Source organism: Topomyia yanbarensis, chromosome 2 (assembly GCF_030247195.1).
Source record: "Topomyia yanbarensis strain Yona2022 chromosome 2, ASM3024719v1, whole genome shotgun sequence".
In the NCBI taxonomy this organism is placed as follows: Eukaryota; Metazoa; Arthropoda; class Insecta; order Diptera; family Culicidae; genus Topomyia; species Topomyia yanbarensis.
The window spans coordinates 77,391,823-77,411,336 of NC_080671.1; the positions used below are offsets into that span (position 1 = coordinate 77,391,823).

General features: G+C 39.9%; 1 protein-coding gene across 1 annotated transcript in view; it reads left to right on the top strand.

Annotated features, from left to right (window-relative positions):
* The window catches only part of LOC131678496 (uncharacterized), a 399,580-nt gene that overhangs the window by 158,272 nt on the left and 221,794 nt on the right, over nucleotides 1-19,514 (top strand). The window contains exon 4 of the mRNA XM_058958686.1: nucleotides 14,368-18,880. Coding sequence (XP_058814669.1) covers nucleotides 14,368-18,880 — 4,513 coding nt within the window. The remainder of the gene's footprint in view (nucleotides 1-14,367; nucleotides 18,881-19,514) is intronic.

Below are 19,514 nucleotides of genomic sequence, written 5' to 3' on the forward strand. Positions count from 1 at the left end.
TGTTTTAATATCAAAAACGAATTCAGCGTAACAAAATTACATTAAACCATCTTGTTGAAACCGATACGGCAAAGTTTGGACTTAAGTCCACCTTTTGAATTTATTTATTTATTTATTTCGTCAATCGATGTAGACTACAGATTTCCTTAATTACTAATGTGTATATTTCGTGAATTCAGTATAAATGAAGCAATTTCGGCTTTTACTGAATCATCCTCTTACGCGTTAGAATTTCTTTTGTGTATAAAATATTGCTTTAGTTTCAGTTTAGACATTGTAAAATCAATTGAGTCGCAATAGTGATTATAAATAGACATCATTCGATTTATGGGGCTATATTTTGCATAGTTTGTGCGAAAAGGAGTTATTGAAAATATACTTCGATTTCGTAGCTGTCGTGAAGGTGCATAAAAGTTCAATTTGGATAAAATTTCAGCTGAATCGATACGATGCGAAACGATATTATTAATGAATGAGAGCATTGCAAACTCGCGACGCTCCTTTAATGTTTGAATATTGATAAGCAAGCAGCGTGCTTCATAAGATGGCAGAGGGAATGCTGTCCATCCTAATTTACGAAGGGCAAATAATAAAAACTGTTTTTGTACCGATTCTATTCGTTCTTCATGTCTGCTTGAAAAAGGGCACCAAATAATACTGCAATATTCCAATATCGACCTAACATATGCAATATATAATATTTTTATTGTATAAGGATCTTCAAAATGATAGCTAAAGCGTTTTATAAAACTGAGCATGTTGTTAGCTTTGTGTATAATTGTGTTATAATGATCAATAAAATTTAACTTTGAATCTAATATAACACCTAAATCCCTAATTCTTTCACATTTTACTACAGTCTGATTTCCTAAGGTAATCTGAACATTCGGTGTTTGTCGTTTTCTACTAAAGGTTATTGAATTACACTTTTTCACGTTCAGTTGTAAGAGGCTTTTTTGACACCACATGTGGAAAATTTGTATTTCGTTTTGAAATGTATTAATATCCTCGGCATTTCTTATCTCCAAATAAAGTTTCATATCGTCCGCATAAATTAGTATTTTCAGTTTTTTGAGAATGAAGGAGATATCGTTCACGTATAAAATAAACAATAGAGGGCCTAAATGAGAGCCTTGTGGAACTCCTGAGGTGACTTTAATTGGATTAGATTGCTTTCCTTTAAATTTAATTATTTGCTGACGTTCGGAGAGATATGATTCTAACCATGTAAGTATCCCAGGCTCAATGCCGATCTTTGTCAATTTATAAAGTAACATTGGGATGTCAATGCGATCAAATGCTTTACTAAAGTCTGTATAAAGTGCCTCCACGTAGTTTCCATTATCCATTGCAATCAGTGTATAATTAATAAATTCTAGTAAGTTTGTTGAGGTCGAACGACCTTTGAAGAAGCCATGCTGGAGGTTGGAAATTCTGTTTTTTATTTGAAGAAATATTTTTTCGTTAATGATTGATTCGAAAAGTTTCGGAATACAGGAGATTATGGCTATACCACGATAATTACGTACGTCAGATTTTTTGCCAGATTTGTTCTAAGTCGTGCCACTGCTGTGCAGCTGTTTGTGGTTTAGCACTCGAAGATTGCTTAGAGAGTATTGCAATTTTCTTTAATAGTTTTAGCGCATGGTTTACCGTAATGGTCCGTCCGGTTTTCCGTATTTCGACATGAATGTTTTAATGTACTCGGAGCTGGTGCTATTTTTACGAAACATTTCGCCATTTCATGAGTAAGGGGTAAGTGTTTTTATTTTCAAACGGAAACCACAAATGAAAATCCAATAAGAAAACAGTAATTTTTCGTGTTCACTTAAAAATACTACTTAAATACGAGACCCAGAAAGTTTTTTCATCTTTAACAAGCTTTCTCAATTTAATTAATTTTTACCATTTCTTTGGCATTTCACTGGCGAAATTCTATATTCTTCATTTAGTTTAGAGTTTCGATCGTTTCCATTTTTTCTATTTTTCTATTGTTTCAAATTTATTTTTTTACTTCTATTTCCATTTCATCCAGGTTTTTATGCTTTCTATTTACTCCATTATTTTTTATTTTACATTTTTTTTATAGATTTCGCTCCATATTTTCCTTTTTCTATTTCTTTTATAAAATTAGTCCCATTTTTTATATTTGTCCGATTTGTTTCAATTCGTTTCATGTTTCATGTTCCTTTTCATCCGTTATTCAATTTATTTCATAAAATTTGTCAAATAATTTCACAAGATAATTTTTTAAGCTTGGATATTTCGGCCCTAGTTATTTTTTTTATTTGTTTGCTGTTGCTTTTCATTTATTATTTATATAAGGAGCGAGTTAATAGTATATCTCGGTTTTTTATAGATATTTGTGCGAGAACTGCAAGATAATTTTTTTAATGATGTGTGTTGATTTTCCGGGGTAATCGATTGGATTATTCGTTTATTAGAAAACAATTAAAATAAGTAAGGTGGGAGTCCTCTGTTCCCTAGCTCCGCTCTATAACGTAGTGATATCACATATTAGAACGCTTCTTATTCAAGTTAGAAGAGCGCGCGTATTGCTTCCACAAAGAGATCCATGTCCCTGTAGCAATATTTCGTTGACCAATGTCGTACCGAATTGCCAGGCGGTCATTACGCGTGTAGTCTTCGCAAACTCTCCAACTCATGTTTGTCACCAACCACAAACTAGCAAAGTATACGTCGATGATAGATTTTCAGCCACCTCAGCGAAAAATGTTGCTAGCACCCACTTTTCGAAGCCTTAAAGTAATTCCGCTGGTGAAAAAAGGAACTGGCGTCAGTACTTTGAATTTGGTATCCTTCAAAGTAGTCTTTGCCGCCAGCGTTCAGCAGTCGCCTCGGTCCTGTGTGCGTGAGTGGAGAAGGGGTCGGCAAGTATTTTTATTTATATTGCAACCTTACAATGGCTGATGCACTTTACGCTGCTAAGTCATCATCTAGCTCTCGCCGCAAGCTACCTCCGTCGCTACACAACGCAGTTGATATGAGATGCCTCGAATCCCCCCGTCGCATTCGAGACAGTGATCGTCAATCGTTCCGATTCCGTTCGTGGTAGTGATTAAAGAACCTCCCAACCTGCTCCAAAAGACAACATTGCTGTGCTCTCTCCTGCTAGTACTGTCCACGCTATTCCAGCCAAACCGGATCCGACCTCTAACTGTATCGAGGTTTATTACCATTACGTCGGTGACCTAAATTCAGCAGTGGACAGCCGTTTACTAACTGCTGCGGGCTTAAGTTTGATTTTTGTGCTTCGAATTCATCTCGTCAGTAACTAGCATCATCTGGGTGTCTAGTTAAAAGATGTTTCTAAACTAGTACCGAAATTAGCACTAGTTAGACACAAACAATCCAAACAGTTTACTTGACACATGTAAACGCCTGTAGCAATTGATTACTATGGGCTGCTGTTATGTTATCGCCTTGACCGAGCCTTGACTTGACAACCGTACTCTATCTCGCCAGGTGTTTAGTTCGGCATTTGATGTCTGCCACTGTGACCGCAACGGCCTCAACATGCGTAAGACGTCAGGTGGTGGTGTGCTTGTCGCTGTTCGCCATGGCAAAAAAGCCCGATTGATGAACGATGACCGGTGGACGAGCTCCGAGCAAGTGTTACTATCAAAACTTGCTGGTCGCTCGCTCTTCCTGTGTGTTGTGTACCACATGATAGAATTTGCGATTCCAGAGTAATCGATATACTATACATCTTTCCTCCGTATCGTTCGTGAACTCGATTGCCGCCCCAAATTAATCAATTCTCAATTATCTTATCGACCGGCGTGTACCAAAACGAACAATTAGCGCTAATCAACACTGTTCTAAGACGATTAAAAACTGCCAAACGAGCTGCATTTAGAAAAATTCTCGAAGCATATGACGCTTAGCATTACGAAATCATTACTTTCAAGATAATAACGATTACAAACAGCAAAGCAGACGAACGTCGAGCGCAAACAGAAATCTAAACCTAAGTTGTTCTGGAAGCCTGTGAATGAGCAACGAAAAGAATCCGGGTTACCATCTTGTACGCCATTAAAGTTTTAGACATCGACACTAAAGAAATCTGCCAGCTATTCTCCGACAAATTTTTCAATCGTTTTTTTTCTACGAGCGCCTCACACGACAATAAGCCGCCGTCGCCGCTAATCTCACTCCTTCTTACGGACGCGCCATCAACCAAATGTGCGTCGATAAGCTCCAAGCTGAAGGTATCTAGTTCTCCGGGTCCAGATTGTGTACCCTAGATTTTTGTCAAAAAGTGCATAAGCATTTCCTACTTGTTGGAAAGCGGCCCACATGTTCACGGTCCATAAAAAGAGACACAAGTTGAACATCGATAATTATCGAAGAATTGCGTGTTTACGTGCGGTATCCAAACTATTCGAGCTGTATTGGACCCTATCTTCCGTCACTGTACGCACTACTAAAATGGTTTTGTGCCTAAACGGTCGACAACAATCAACCTGGTCTTATTCACAACGTATGTATTTGACTGACGGACTGTAAACTAATGCTATTTATAGGGATCTTTTCGCGGTTTTCGACAAAATCAACCGCAATAGCCAATCTAGATAAAGTCGGTATTCAAGGTCAATTTCTTCGATGGTTATTGTGGACGGTTGGTTTTTATCTTGATGGAAGGCAACTCCAAATCAGTATTACCGACACTATTTCTCGCTACCTTCGCACATCCCGTAAGGAAGTCACCTCGGACCAGTAATATTTTTCTTCTTTTTTAATGACTTCAATACCAAATTACAAGTACCCCGCCTGTCCTTCGCTGGCGATATAAAGATTTTTCGACAAATACGGGATTCAACCAATACCGAATTTCTTCAAACTGAAGTGGGCAGCTTCGGTAGGTGCTGTGATCTGAACAGAAGCGTTCTAAACCCGAGCAAATGCTCAATCGTCACGTTTATGCGGAAACGTCCTCACCTCACTTACCATCTGTTCGATTCGAACATTCCAGGACAATCTCATGTCAAGGATCTTGAAGTCATCTTAGATTCGGCACTGACGTTCACACCACATACTTCCTATATTGTAGACAAGGCATCAAGACAGCTGGGATTTAACCTCCGAATAGCCAAAACTTTTAAAACGCTGTATTGCGCGTTAGTCCACTTAACGTTAGAATATTGTTCTTCTTACTAACACAATTAATTGCATATTCGCTTAAATGTGTACAAACGTACAAACGCTCGTGCCCTTCGCAATAACACAAACCTGGCCACAAACGCAAACATGAAATTGCAATAATCGACACATACTTACGCCCTCGATTTCGCCAACATAAAAATACTCCAGTAATTAAGTGAACGATTTAGACCTATAAACGTATAAACGCGGTTTCAAGCATTAATCCACCGCTCGCGCGATCATGAATCGGTCACGTCACTCGGTCCTTGCAGCCCAGGCTCATGCCTTCAATTGGACCAATCAAAAAATGACGACATGACCGGGAGCTCTTGTGATATGGGGTAACTCACTCCCTGTCAGAATATGAACTGTATGCCGAAAACTAAATATCAGAATGACGGTCCATGTGACCATCTAAGAGCACAGGTTAATATGTGAATGGTCACACGGTTACAAATCGAAATAATACACGCGAAGTAACACGAGCACACGCGACAAATACATTAACATACGAACGCTTAAGCCCTTCACGATCAACTATGCACACTAGGGCATTGCGTAAAATCACTCATTTTTGAATTCTCACATTTTCTGATGAAAGGGGGTTTCATCTTGCGACAAATGTCAAAGTAAGCACAAGTGTCAAATTTCACATCATTTGGACAATTTTAATCCTACGCCCACTTCGCTTGAAGTTTTTGAAATTGGTACTATTGAAAAATATGGAGAAAAAATATATGAAATGTTATAACTTTTGAATTAGCATTCAGAAAATTACAATTCACCCCTCTTTTTAAAGAAAATATCCTTAATATTTAAATGGAGATAGTTTCGTTTCTCGAAAAATACGGGAACATGGGTTACTCGGTCATTTTGTCCCCAAAATCCCCTATTTATTTCATTTTTTTGTTCCGTGATGAAAATCATACATATTTGTCTCATGTGAAAAAATCTCAGAAATCGAACGGAACCTTTGCAACTTTTGTCCGAATACGCGAATTTTCGAATATAATACGAATGACAAAAGGCCCTATTATTCCAACTCCTCGTATTCGGACCAGAGTTACAAATAATCGAAGCTTTTTTTTGACGGCTGAAAATGAACCTGATGCAACTCGCGGTGAATAGAAAAAATATTCATTCAAATATCCATGTTATTCATTCAGTTGAATATCGTACAATATATTCATTTCACTAATTATCATGGAAAATGTTTTCAAATGCCGGTAAAGCATATGAAACAACAATCATCATCGCTTTCATTGTGCCAGAGCCTACTTTGATGCGTTTGATTCGTTGCTGCACGGTCGCTTCGTGTAATAATCATAGACGAATGAAAATGTGCATGGATGAATAGGCGGTTTGTTCGTTTGACGTTTTCAGCTGCGTCACTGAATATTGAAAATGAATGCGGCTGAATATGATCAATTTTCATTCAATGAATTTGAATATTTTTAACTCTGATTCGGACAGAGGTCGCAAATGTTCCGTTCGATTTCTGAGATTTTTTCACATTAGAAAAACTGAAACATATGTATGATTTGCATCACGGAGCAAAAAATTATTAAAAATAGGTGATTTTGAGGAATTAATGACCCGGTACCCCACCTTTTCCGTATTTTTGAGAAATGAAATAAATTTCCATTCAAATAATTAGATTTTTTCCATATCAACTTTCGAATAGGGCTAATAATGTTTGTAAACAAACTTTTGTTCTGCGGATTTCTCTTAATTTGTTATAATTTCAACACAGAAAACTTTTAAAAATGATTCTACCAAGTGTAAAGATGTTTATTCATGTATATTTTTCATGAAAGCAGCGGAATAGTGAGCAAAAAAGTGTGTTTACAAAAATTTCATTAGCCCTTTTGAAGAATTAATATTGATTTTTTTTCTAAAAAGAGGCATGAATCATAATTTTCTGAATGCTACTTCAAAAGTTACAGTATTGAATATATTTTTCCTCCTTATTTTCCCGTAGTACCAATTTCAAAAACTTCAAGTGAAGTGGGCGGGGGTCTAAAATTGGTCAAATGATGTGAAATTTGGCATCTGAGCTTACTTTTACATATGTCACAAGATGAAAGGAGGGGACTTTGAGAATTAAAAAAACCGCAACTTTTGATAACACCCCGGTAATCAGGTGAACGTTTTAGTACTTACAAAGTTACAAACGCGAAACCTAATTGGAAGCTGATTTTGGACAACCGGAGACAGAATTGACTGCTTATCTTTTTCATTGTTCATAAACAAAATTCGGATTGAACAGTGTAGAGATTCCTTTTAGAGGCTACCTATCGATCAGTCTGAGTTCTCACTGAATAAACCTATAATGCTCCATCGGCAGGCAGAAAGTATAGGTTTCTACCGGGTTAATCACCAGAAACTTGCGCTAATTTCCAAAGGCTCAACTACGTGAGTCTAAACATTAGGAAAGAAGACGAGGAAGAATTAGCATCTCTACCGTTTCACCATAAATGAAATTGATCAAAGAAAAACACAATGGGAGAAAGGAAAGAACACCAAAATACTAAAAACAAAAACAAATAATTTGTGATATGGATTTTAAATTACAAACATGCAAATGAAATTATTTTTTGCACAAAAGCAGAATGAACGATTTTTTTTCGTATGGAACTACGTGTTTTTATGATAGTCTGGATAATGGTTCAACTATCCCCATGGAATAGTTCAAGTATCCCCACCCGTGGGGACAATTAACAAAAAAGCGCTTCATCTATCCCCACATTCAGAATTACGGCCCGCTGCAATTGGCCTTAAGCAATATTTTAGTACCACTCCATACAAATAAGCTTTTGGGTCAGTAAATCCTTTTCAATTCTCAGTTTTGAAATCCCATAATTATTGTTTTCGAATATTTTTAAATAGATCCATTTGAAAGCGGTGGTTGTTAGGGGGCTAATATAAACATCAATAATAATAGCCAAATATTTGAAAAGCAGAAATAATTTCCAAAGTACGTAGAAATCACAAAATTTTCAACAATATATAAATGTTTAGGTAAATAATTTTTAAGAGATTTATCGCCGTGTAGATCGACATCTCCATAATGGTATTTTCAAAAACATGCATATGAACTCTTTGGCGCCAAAAAACGCCATATGAGGCCCATATGTCTTGAAACTACAATAAATCTTGAGTCAGATTCATAATAACGGATTTCCTTTAATTTCTCATTTGCTTTTTCTGGGTGCAGAATAACCCCCTAAATGATTTCTACGCAAAAGGCTGGTATCTATAACTTACCAAAATCAGTCTTCTTTCCAATGAACTCAAAATGAATCTAATCGATCGTGTAGTTCTTAAGATATTACCATTTGAAGTATTAAAATTCGTGTGCATTCAATTGAACACAAATCCTCGACTTTTTTTTACTGCAACTACATGTTACAAATTGATCTTTCATCAGATTATCGTGAAACTTGGAGTTGATTCAAACTTAGAGACAAAGAAAATAAATATTTGCTTAAGAGTTCAAGATAATGGATTTTTGGGGTTTTGTTACACGTCGTGCCACTGTTCGCCGTGCAACACGAAGCCCTGCAAGTGAACGAACGATTGTACCATCCGGACGATATAGTCATGATGTTGCTCGTTTGGAATTCGAGCTACGGATGGCTCCAATATACGCCCCATTTTTATGTGTAAACTAACCGTATTGGAGTAGGTCGCTTTGGTGCGTGTGTGTGTAAATACCAACGTTGCCGAAAATCCATAGCGTCTACCGCTTATTGTACATTCAACGTGTTATTCGCTTGGCATGTGGGCAACGCCTGACATAAAACGAACACGTGGCACCTGTATAAATTACCTTCTCGTATGTGATGAAGCACTTAGAAGCTCCCTTTTGACGACTCTGTCCGCATTAGGCTTGCATATTTCGTATTTATAGTAGTCCGACAACAGAAGTTATTCGCATTTAAAAACGCCAGGCAGAAATGTTTGAAACGGGATCCCAGTATTGAAACGTTAGAAGTATTCTGCTTCAAAAGCCACGTTTTTTATCATTATCAAACACGCAACTTCGGAAAAGTTTGTAATGATAAAAAAAACCTTCGAACATAATTAATGCGAAAAATCATGAACAAAAAATTATAAGCAAAAATAATTATTTAGGGAGTTCATCATAGAAAACGTCTCTTAAGGGGGGCGTACAGTGGGACCAATCCAAAAAAGATGGGACAAAACCTATTTGAGGCCTTAGATGTCATTTTAGAGCCAGCATTTCTTTGTAGGATATGTTCAAAATATTATCCTGCAACTTTTTAAAAAGAAATTTTTTTTGTTGGACTAAAGTAGAGTAAACCGAGCAAAAAAAAAATTTCAAGAAATTTTTTTAGAGGGTCGATGTCTTCGACAAAGTTGTAGAACATTATGTTTTGAATAACTTCTTCTAAGATACCACAGACATCAGACCACATTTTTGAGGCAAAATAGTTGTTTTTTTGTAAATATGACCAAAAAATCAGTTTTTCGACTTTTTCATGCTAAAAACTTCAACTGATTGATGATACTATATTATTCCTAGAATACATTTAATATTACATGGAAACAGAATATAGTTAGACGCTTTGTTTGGGTTACCATTCATGTACGACGGTTCATAACATAAAATGTGATTATATTATTTTTAATTTATATACATCATTAGCTATTCCCAAAATCTTATAATTCACACGCAGCTACCAGCATATAGAACATATTGAGATAATGAATTACGGTTACAATATGGAAAAATGAAAAAAATATAAATTTTGAAGTTAGTGCCAAAACTGCCAAAGAACAACGATTGCGGCTAAAAAAATTAATCTACAGTATGTATATGGTATTTTCAACAAAATTGTTCCAAACACAATATTTGGCAACTTTGCTGAAGATCTGAACCATTTAAACAAATTTGATTTTTTTAGTTTGGGATTTCTACTTTAGTTTAACCAATAAGGTCTACAAATTCATAAAAGTTGAACAATACCTATTTGAGGCTTTAGATATTATAGAACCTTGGCGCCTTTGGAAAAAACAATCACAATATAATTCAAACATTTCTATTTTTTAGATGGTTGAGGACTTCAGCAAAGTTGTATAATGTTCAATTTCGAATATTTTTGTTGAAAGTATCTTACACATGCTGTCGATTTATTTTTTAAGCCGAAATCGTTGTTCTTTGGCAGTTTAATAAAAAAAATTGTATTTTTCTTAACTTTTACATGTTGTAACCGCAATTGATCAACTCAATATGTTTTACATGCTTGTAAGTGCGTGTAAAATATAAGATTTTGAGAATAACTAATATTGTATATAAATTAAAAATAATATAAACACATTTTATGTTATAAACTGTCGTACATGAATGGTCACCCACGCAATGCGTCCAACTATATCCTGTTTCCATGTAATATTAAATATATTCTAGGAATAATGAAGTATCGAAATAGACAAAGTTTGGCTGCCCAAAAGTTCCCAAAAAAAACAGAAATCTTTGATGAAAATTGAGCAAATTTATATGAAAAATAGTTTTAGAAGCCAAAAAATTGATTTTACGTTATTAGTTCCTTCAACAAAAAGTTGTATTTTAGTGATACCTGCAAGTTTGTAGAACATATTGAATTAATCAATTGAGGTTTTTAGCATGGAAAAGTCGAAAAACTGATTTTTAGTCATATTTACAAAAAACAACAATTTTGCTTAAAAAATGAAGTCTGATGTCTTTGGTATCTTAGAAGAAGTTATTCAAAACATAATGTTCTACAACTTTGTCGAAGACGCCGACCCACTAAAATTTTTTTTGAAAAAACTTTTTTGCTCGGGTACTCTACTTTAGTCCAAACAAAAAATTTTCTATTTCAAAAGTTGCAGAATAATATTGTGAACATATCCTAAGAAGAAATGCTGGCTCTAAAATGACATCTAAGGCCTCAAATAGGTTTTGTCCCACCTTTTTTTTGGATTGGTCCCACTGTGGGGCGTCTGGTGTAAACAACCCGGTGACAACTTGACAGATAGTGCTTGTTTCATATATGTACCACCCTTTTGATGGTGGCGCTAGTATGCCTTCTCTGTACGAGTACCATGAACAACGAAACGAAAAAGTTTCAAGAGAAAAGCGTGTTTCGTTACGTGTGTTATGAACGCCGTCAATGCGGCTAGAGCAACATTTAGAAAAAGCGTATTCCAAAATGTGGATAAAGAAAACTATTATTAGAGAATAAATTTATCTCTAATTGGAAACCGTCAGCAATGTTACATAAATCTTATTATAAATTTGGCTGGAATTCGTTGTTTTTTGCAAGCGGCTCACCTCCTTCCTAACAATGTTTTAGTTTTCTTGTTGTGTGAAGTTTGTAGTTGGTAAATCATTGGTGCTTTTTTCTCGAGAAATATAAATGAAAAACATTTTGGCCAATGAAAGCACATCACCAAGCTTAACAATTCGCGAACCTACGACACCTTGTTTCAAATTCATTAAGAACGTCAAGAATTCTAGTATTTTGATTGGGAAAATAAACAATATACGTAGGATTTTCTAACTATTCAGCAAAATTAGTTTTAAATAGAATTTGTGTGCATTTATCAGAATTCTGGTAGCAAACCGGTAGAGCTCGGTTTCAGCAAGAATGCTGCCAGGAATGTACAATTTTATTCGACTCCTGCCAGAGTTTTGTTCGACTTTTGCAATTATTCTGTCCGGTAGAGATTGCGATGGTTTTGGTACGGATCCCTTATTCTGGCAATTTACGGCATCTACTGGAGGATTTCATGCCTGGGGAAATGTTGATTCGATCCGGAAGATTTTCGGGAATTCCAATATAAGTGGAAGTGGCTTGATTTTGAATGTCATTTTCTTGTATTTCCGAAAATCGAAGTTATTTTATTTTGAATTTTTTAAATTCAAAATGGAATCTGTGTTTCTGTATAAGTATAACGGAATAAGAACACCTTCTAATTTGAACAGCAAAATAAATTTGATGATAAAAATGCTTAAATTGTTTATTTTTTATAGATATGGAAAATAATATATGGGTTGCGTCTTTTTCAAATTTTTCTCTATTCGAGCCGCCATGACATCACCAAATCACCACAAAATTTGCTTATGAGTTCAATATATGGGAGCTGTCAAGTTGTCCCAGGGCTGGGTGTAAAGTGCTCAAACCGAAGGTTATTTTGGTTTACGATTTTGAATGCAAGATAACAATAGATCTTTTTTGTAATGTTCAGCTTTATTGAAAATAAATATTTTCAGTCACGCAGAGCCACACATGCAAGCGTTCCAAGAGTAGACGTCCAACCATTTCCACGTCGAGGAGCGCCGCGTTGAACACGATAACTCTCGATAAAATTGTCTGATATGGGAAATTTAGTAAGTTTTGACATATAATTAGTCGATGAACCACTAAAAATAGAAACAAGTTCGATTTTCGGAAAATGGCTTTATGAAAACCGAAAAATCTCATATTTTATGTAAAATTCGCTCACCTTTCTTCAAAATAATAGGGAAAAAGAATTTTTATTCAGTTTTCTCTGGTTCATCGACAGGCTACACATAAAAAAATCAAATCATTTCGCTGATTAGTTTTTGATTTATCGTGTTCGTCAATTTGAAAAACGCGATTTCGAGAAAAACGCTATTAAAGGGTATCCCACATAAAATTGCATCACGGATAAACGCTGTAGAAAATGACTCATTGGGCATTTTCTCTTGAAAATTTGGGTAGAAGTAGTTTAGAGTGTATTGTTTACACTGTAATTTTTAGGGCTGTCAGTTTTTCGAAGATTGTTGCCGATAAATTGAAATGTGCGTCCCAATTTTGTACAGCAACTGAAGCGGCTGCGTTCGGTATGTCATCCCAATCTAAAACGTAACGTCAGTTTATGTTACTAGTGGGAAAACAACAATTTTGCTGATAAATCCAAGAAAAACAATCCAAAATAGTTTGACATGAATTTTTTTTGTATTAATAAAAGCTACACATTTTTCAATACATATTCTGTACTACCGGGATTCCGAAATTTCCCGGGAAAAGCTCTGAGAACCGTCAGGAAATGAGAATGGGACACACTCCCAGAGATGGGTATATATCCAAGTAACAATTGCAATTTTATGGCACGCTACAAGGGCAATCTAAGTTTTATGAGTGGCTATAAAATTAACATAGAACCAGAATTGTTACTAGGGTAAGAATCGGCTCTCCGGGCCTCGGCAAATATCTTCAAAGTTTCCTTATCTTTCTTTTATAAGAGAGGTTAAACTATTTTAGTAAAATTAATAAATTACACAAAATTAGAGGAACAACATCATTCAACATCATTCATTAAAATTAACAAATCTTTTCGATCAAATACTATTGAGTCAGCACCACCCTACCAACACATTCCTCACACCACTTTAGCGATCGCGCGGACAACGCCACACGCGTGGAGGAGAGCTAGCAAAGAGCTCTGTTTCTTCTGTTCCATTCCAAGTGGAGGACGCGCGCCTGGCGAAGACAACGACGACGACGACCGACGACGCCATCGAGAGCAACAGCTGGATATCGGAACGTGGTGTTGTTGGGACTGTCGATATAGCTAGTATCGGTGTAGGTATTTTGTGTTTTCTTGTTGCTTAATTACCCACTGCCACTAACTTGATTGGCCTGCCCTGGCCTGGTTGGTGGTGGGTTGGGGTGAAGAATTGGCACTTCTTCGCGAGGCCGAAATCAGCGTGCGCAGCCACTGGGGTCAGTATTATCGCGCTAGTTAAGCGAACGAGAAGCTCATCTAGTTCAGGATTCCGCTGCTGAAAGAAGGAGCGGCGGCATACACGTTTTCGTGTAAATAATTTGTTCATCGGTGAAAGGTGTGTGAGAGTGTGCGACTAAAGTTTACGTGCTGAGGAAAGTGTTGTTTTCATGTTTTCAATCTTTCACTATTGTGCCCCGTTTCTCGATTGGCATTTCCGAAGTCACGCTCCGGTGCTAATGCAATTCCATGGCCCTTCTACATTGCTGATTTGACAGTGTACTTGAATCAGGAGTTCCCCGTGCCGCACCGCACCCGGTCCGGTCGGTACGTGGGACGATTTTGCGAGATTATAGTTTAGCAAGAGCGGCTGGCAAGGTGCAACCTTTATATCGATTTATTTTTCTCAATTTTTGCAAAGTTAATTAATTTTCCCTGTTTCTGATTTTCTTCTAATTTTAGATTACGTTTCGACGAGATCGGGCATGATCTGTTTACGGATTCCGATAGTCTGTCGTACGCGTCGCTGAGTCGATCCTCGTCGTTAATCCAGTTCGAGTCGTTGGAGCGGCAGCTGCAGAATGAATCGGTGGCCGTAGCTTCGGCGCCACTTTCAGGCTCTTCACCTTCGCTGTACTCGTCCGGATTGCTATCGGGTGGTGATGGTGCTGGCAGCGGACCACTCGGTAGTGAGAACCTTAGAATTTCGAACGTGGGCGCCGATACACTTGGCTTCTACCCGAGCAGCCCCGGCAAGAAAGGCAACCTACTGACGGCGTCCAATTTGATCCAACAGAACAAACTTAAAGTGAGTGGTGGTGCTGGTGGCATTGGGATTGGGTGCAAGCAACCGGTGCTGAATATAAGTGATTCCGAGCTGTATTCCTCGTCGAGTGTGAGTAGTAGTGGTAGCAGCAGCAGCAGCAGCAGTAGTGGAGGTGGCAGTAGTTGCAATTATGCCAGTGACGAGTGTGATTTGAACCACGAGAATACACCGAGTCCCAGTGAGTCTCAGGTGACGAAAAGTTCCTCGGATGAAGCGGATGGATTGGTTCGGTGTCCCCAGCGATGCTCCGAGCGACGCAAATCGTTGAACCAGCTTAAGACAAAAAATTCAATCGAAAGTCTCAGCGAGGACAGTGGCTATTGTGATCATTTGCATTTCAATATGAATAATTTACGTGTGAAGTCGAAAAGTTTGACGAATTTCGGTTCGGCTGAGAATGTAAACATGTTTATGGAACCGGTACCGTTGGATTATTACGAACAGCGTCATGTTTCATTCCACCAAGAGAATCGCCTCTCGACGGTATGCGACGAGGACGAAGAGGAAGCAGAGCAGGAGCAGTGCACAAAGGAAGGAACGGTACAGCGCAACAGTGAAGAAAGTCTATCCAATAAGTACGAGCGTAGCAAACCAGAACAACGCTGGTACACCGCGAACGCGAATACCAATATTCATAATTGTACAAAAATAGATTTAGACACAAGTAAACATTCGCGCACGCCCGGCTCCTCCGGGGAGCAAACGCCATTCGTCGTTGTGAGTAAAATAATGCCGCCATCGCCATCATCGTCGTCGTCGTCATCCTCTTCATCGCCGGTGTCGTCTCGTACCGGTTCCACCGATTCCCTTGAGAGGCATCCGGCGGCGGCAGCAGCGGTACCGATCGCGACCAATCTGGATCGTCACCATCGTACCGAACCGAAACCTAAAAATAGCCATCGTCGCCCGTCGCAGAAGGATGATGTAGAACAGCTTTCCTGCTCACGAAAGCGGCCGAGATCGCAACAGCAAAGCCGACGGAGAACCATCATTTCTGCCAGTTCGCCTGATCTGTTCAGCAGTGATGAACGCCGTGGTACAACACTAGTACGCATCCGAAGCCGGAAACAAAGCCAACGACGGAAGGTTAGTGATTTCCTGGATTACGGCGGGATCAATTTTAGTGTATCCAGTGTACCGGATTGTTTGAATCTGTGCGGGGGAGGACACCTGGCCGATTGGCGCCAGCGGGAACAGTCAGAATCGTTGGATTCGTTTGAATTGAGTGAATCGGCACCCAGTTCGGGGAATTACTGCTCGTGGAATCTGCAACCGGATTCGGTGGCTAGTAAAAATTTCGATTTGTACGATTATAAAGAAGAAACAGATCAAGTGCTAGTGCCTACGGTCATCAAAAGTGTAAAGACTGTGACTTTTCAAACGGTAACTAAACCACGGGTTGATATTCGCGCCAGTTATGCCAATTTGACGGCGTTGGACTACAGTGATGATGAGGACGGTAAACCGTACTTTTTGAAGAGAAACACATTTAGAACCAGCAGCGGTACGAGACTGGGTGGAGTGCGTGAGATGGCGGGACCGTGGGAGGCGAAGAAAATTTTCAACGAAGACGAAGAAGAGGAGAGGATCTTCCCGGTGGACGGAGACGAGACAAATGTATTCAACTCACTGCTGGATGAAATTTCCGCTCATTTCGATCGGAATTTATCGATCATCAACGATCAAGCCGAAACGTACGAACCGATTGCTGCATTTTTACACGAACAGCGTGTGACGCCACAGGTATCATCATTCACAGCGCTGGTAACACCACCCCAGCCTCCGCCGAGGCGAACGCAAATCAAAACAAACCCACATCACTTGCAGGGACCGACAACCGTGCCAGCGGAAGCGAAGATACGTACCTTCGATCAGGATCCCACCAATCTGGTCACCTGCTACGCCGCAAGCTTGGAACGATGCACATTCGATCCGACCGAGTCCACCCTCGATTTATATAACAACAGCGGCGCAGTTAATAAACCAAACGATTTTCATATTAATCATCCGATGATGGCGACAACACGTTGCGCGCCAGTAGTGGTGGCAAAGCGCGAGTTTGTTTCGAGCACGCCCAACCTCAACTACTACCACGCGAGCTGCGGTGATGGCGAAGGTGGCCTTAACGCCCATCGCAATTCGTTGAAGAATGTTTCTTGCCTTGAAATAGGCGGTGGCGGAGAACTAGCCTGCAGGAGCACCGGAATTCTTACCACCGCCTCCAGTTCGAAGTGTGGACTCTCGAAAGGAGTCAGTTTCTGTCCGATCGTGTCCGAAATCATCTGGAAGGACACCGGTTCCGAACTGGACCCGGACGATAACGCAAGTGTCATCTCCAATCAGGATTTCGAAATCGACATGGATGACGATGATTTCGATCAGGATGATTACGATCATGCGAACTTGATTGCAACCCAAACAAACACCCTCATCAATGCCAACAGTGTTGAAACCGGTTTGTGTGAGCTCATAAATAAAGCTGATTCATTATTGGGTTATTATCATCGCGATAATGATGGTACCGATGACGATCATCATCATCATCCTCACGAAGCACCCACTCAATGTCAGCAGCGGGTACCGACGCCGGTAATGTTCGAACTTGATCAGAGTGACGTCATCGATTTACTCTCACGAGAGACTCCCCCGAACGATCATTCGCCGAGAGAGGTGAAAAAACGAGACAACGATATAAACGCCAGTAGTTCCGTAAACAACGCAGCGAGCGCTAGTAAAAAAGCGAAACACATGCAAGCAGACGAGAGCGAACTCAGTACGAAAGTGATCGTCGCCGAGCGAGGTTGCACAATGGCGTCCGCGATCGGGAATGGTGTTGATGCTAGCAGGAATTTGATCGCCGTGGAGTCAGCTGCTCCGCCGCAACCTACTCTCCCCACCGGAGGGGCCGAAGATTCGCAAACGCAGCCACAACAACAAACGCAGCAAAAGTTCGTGAACAACAATAATAATCTGATTAAAAACTTCAAAAACGGAAAGGCGGAGAAGAAAGGAAAAACTTTCCTGTCGCGTTTGTCGTCCGGTTTTCGATTCTCGTTCCGCGGTAAATCAAAGAAGAACAAAGATGGTGTCAGTGGGTCATCGAACGGGAAGGTTGGCAACACTGTGGTCGTGAGTGATAAACAATCCGCACCAGCAAAAGTGAAAGAATCGGGAATCGATAAAGTGTCGGCCGATTTTATTTATATTCCTTTGAAGGATCCGACCGGGCAGCAGCAGCAGCATCAGCCGTACCCACCCAGCGAGGTTGATAACAGTGTCAGTGGTGCCAGTGAAGTGGTTGATAACGAGGAATACTATTTGCGTCAAATGAACACGGTCGGGTTGCAGGATAACGACAACGGGGAAGATCAGATAGACGATGCTAATATGTCATTCGCGTCAAACTCAACATCGATTTTGAACTCGAGTCGGGTCAGTGGTGGTGGGAGCAGCGGCCCACGAAACCACGTGTTGAGCGGAAAGCCACCCTTGCCAAAGCAGCCCCCACGCGTCGTTGGTGTGTGTACGAAACGTTCTACCCCAGCAGCGGGACGGTATGCGCATGCCTCTCAGCGAGCCTCGTCGACTCCGCCGAGAACGGAAATCGATCTGGACGAAAGCCACAGCAGCGGTGGCTTCTACCGTCAGTACACCAACGGCGCTGGTACGATATACGGTGCAGAAGGAGCGTCCGGATTGTCTCCTTCTTTCTCCGCGGTTAGCGGTCGGTGCAACAGCAGTGCTATTAGAGCCAGCTACCAGCAGCAGCCAGTGGCAGGTGACAACAACCATTATTTCAATCACATTATGGGCAGTGAACAGAAAATCGGTCTCATCGAGACCAACCTGGATACCCACGAGACGGTCATCTCGGGCAAAACCCGTTCGCTGATGGAACTCGGTGGACCGTCATCCCAGATGCACCAGTTGCAGGTGCATCACGGTGGTGGCGGCGGCGGCGGCGTCGGTGACGCAGGTGTTGGTGGTGGCGGGGGAGGTGCGGTAGGCGTTGGCGATGGCACTTCCAAACGGCTGGGCGGTGTTAATGGGATTAAAGACCGCCAGACGACAGCCATTGCCAATGAACCCGGAAGGCCACACAAAAGTATGGAGTTTCTGCTGGATAAGGAAAATCAGCGAAATGTTTTGGTGAGTACCCCCCATCCATGTTTGGCTGCTTTAGTGTGGATTTGGTTTTATTTCGTCTTCCGAGCAGGACTAGGGGATTACCGTTAGCTTCTTACGTTCACCCGCGAGCGTACATACATTCGCATTGTGCCGATCGGACGGTATGTGTGCAGGCTTCTAATGTGAGGTTTTTTTTCTCCGCACTTGAATTAATTAGTTCCACCGGAGTGACCTTTGTGCAACACGGAGAGGGATTAGAAGTGCTTCTTCAACTTCAACCTCTAAAAATAGTACGGCTCTTCAACGGGATTACTGTTTGTTTCTCTTATGCGGGAAACCTTACATTTAACAGGTTCAACCGCGCCGGTTCATCGTACCACGAGTGATGGTTCAAGAAACATGACAGCTGCAGCAGCAATGTTGTGATGAATTCTTTCTGCTGTGAAAGACATGGAACAGTTTTTGAAGGTCGTTCAAGGGTTTGATGCTCGGGAAGGGATGAACTCCAAAGAACAACAAGCCGTTCTATATTCAAGTACATTTTTTTATCGAACCTTTAGAAATAGTTTTAAGGGGTGAATTTAAGTTAATCGATAACAATTCGAAGAAAAGATATATTTTTTTAAGCTTGATGTTAGAAAAATGTTTAAGGCGC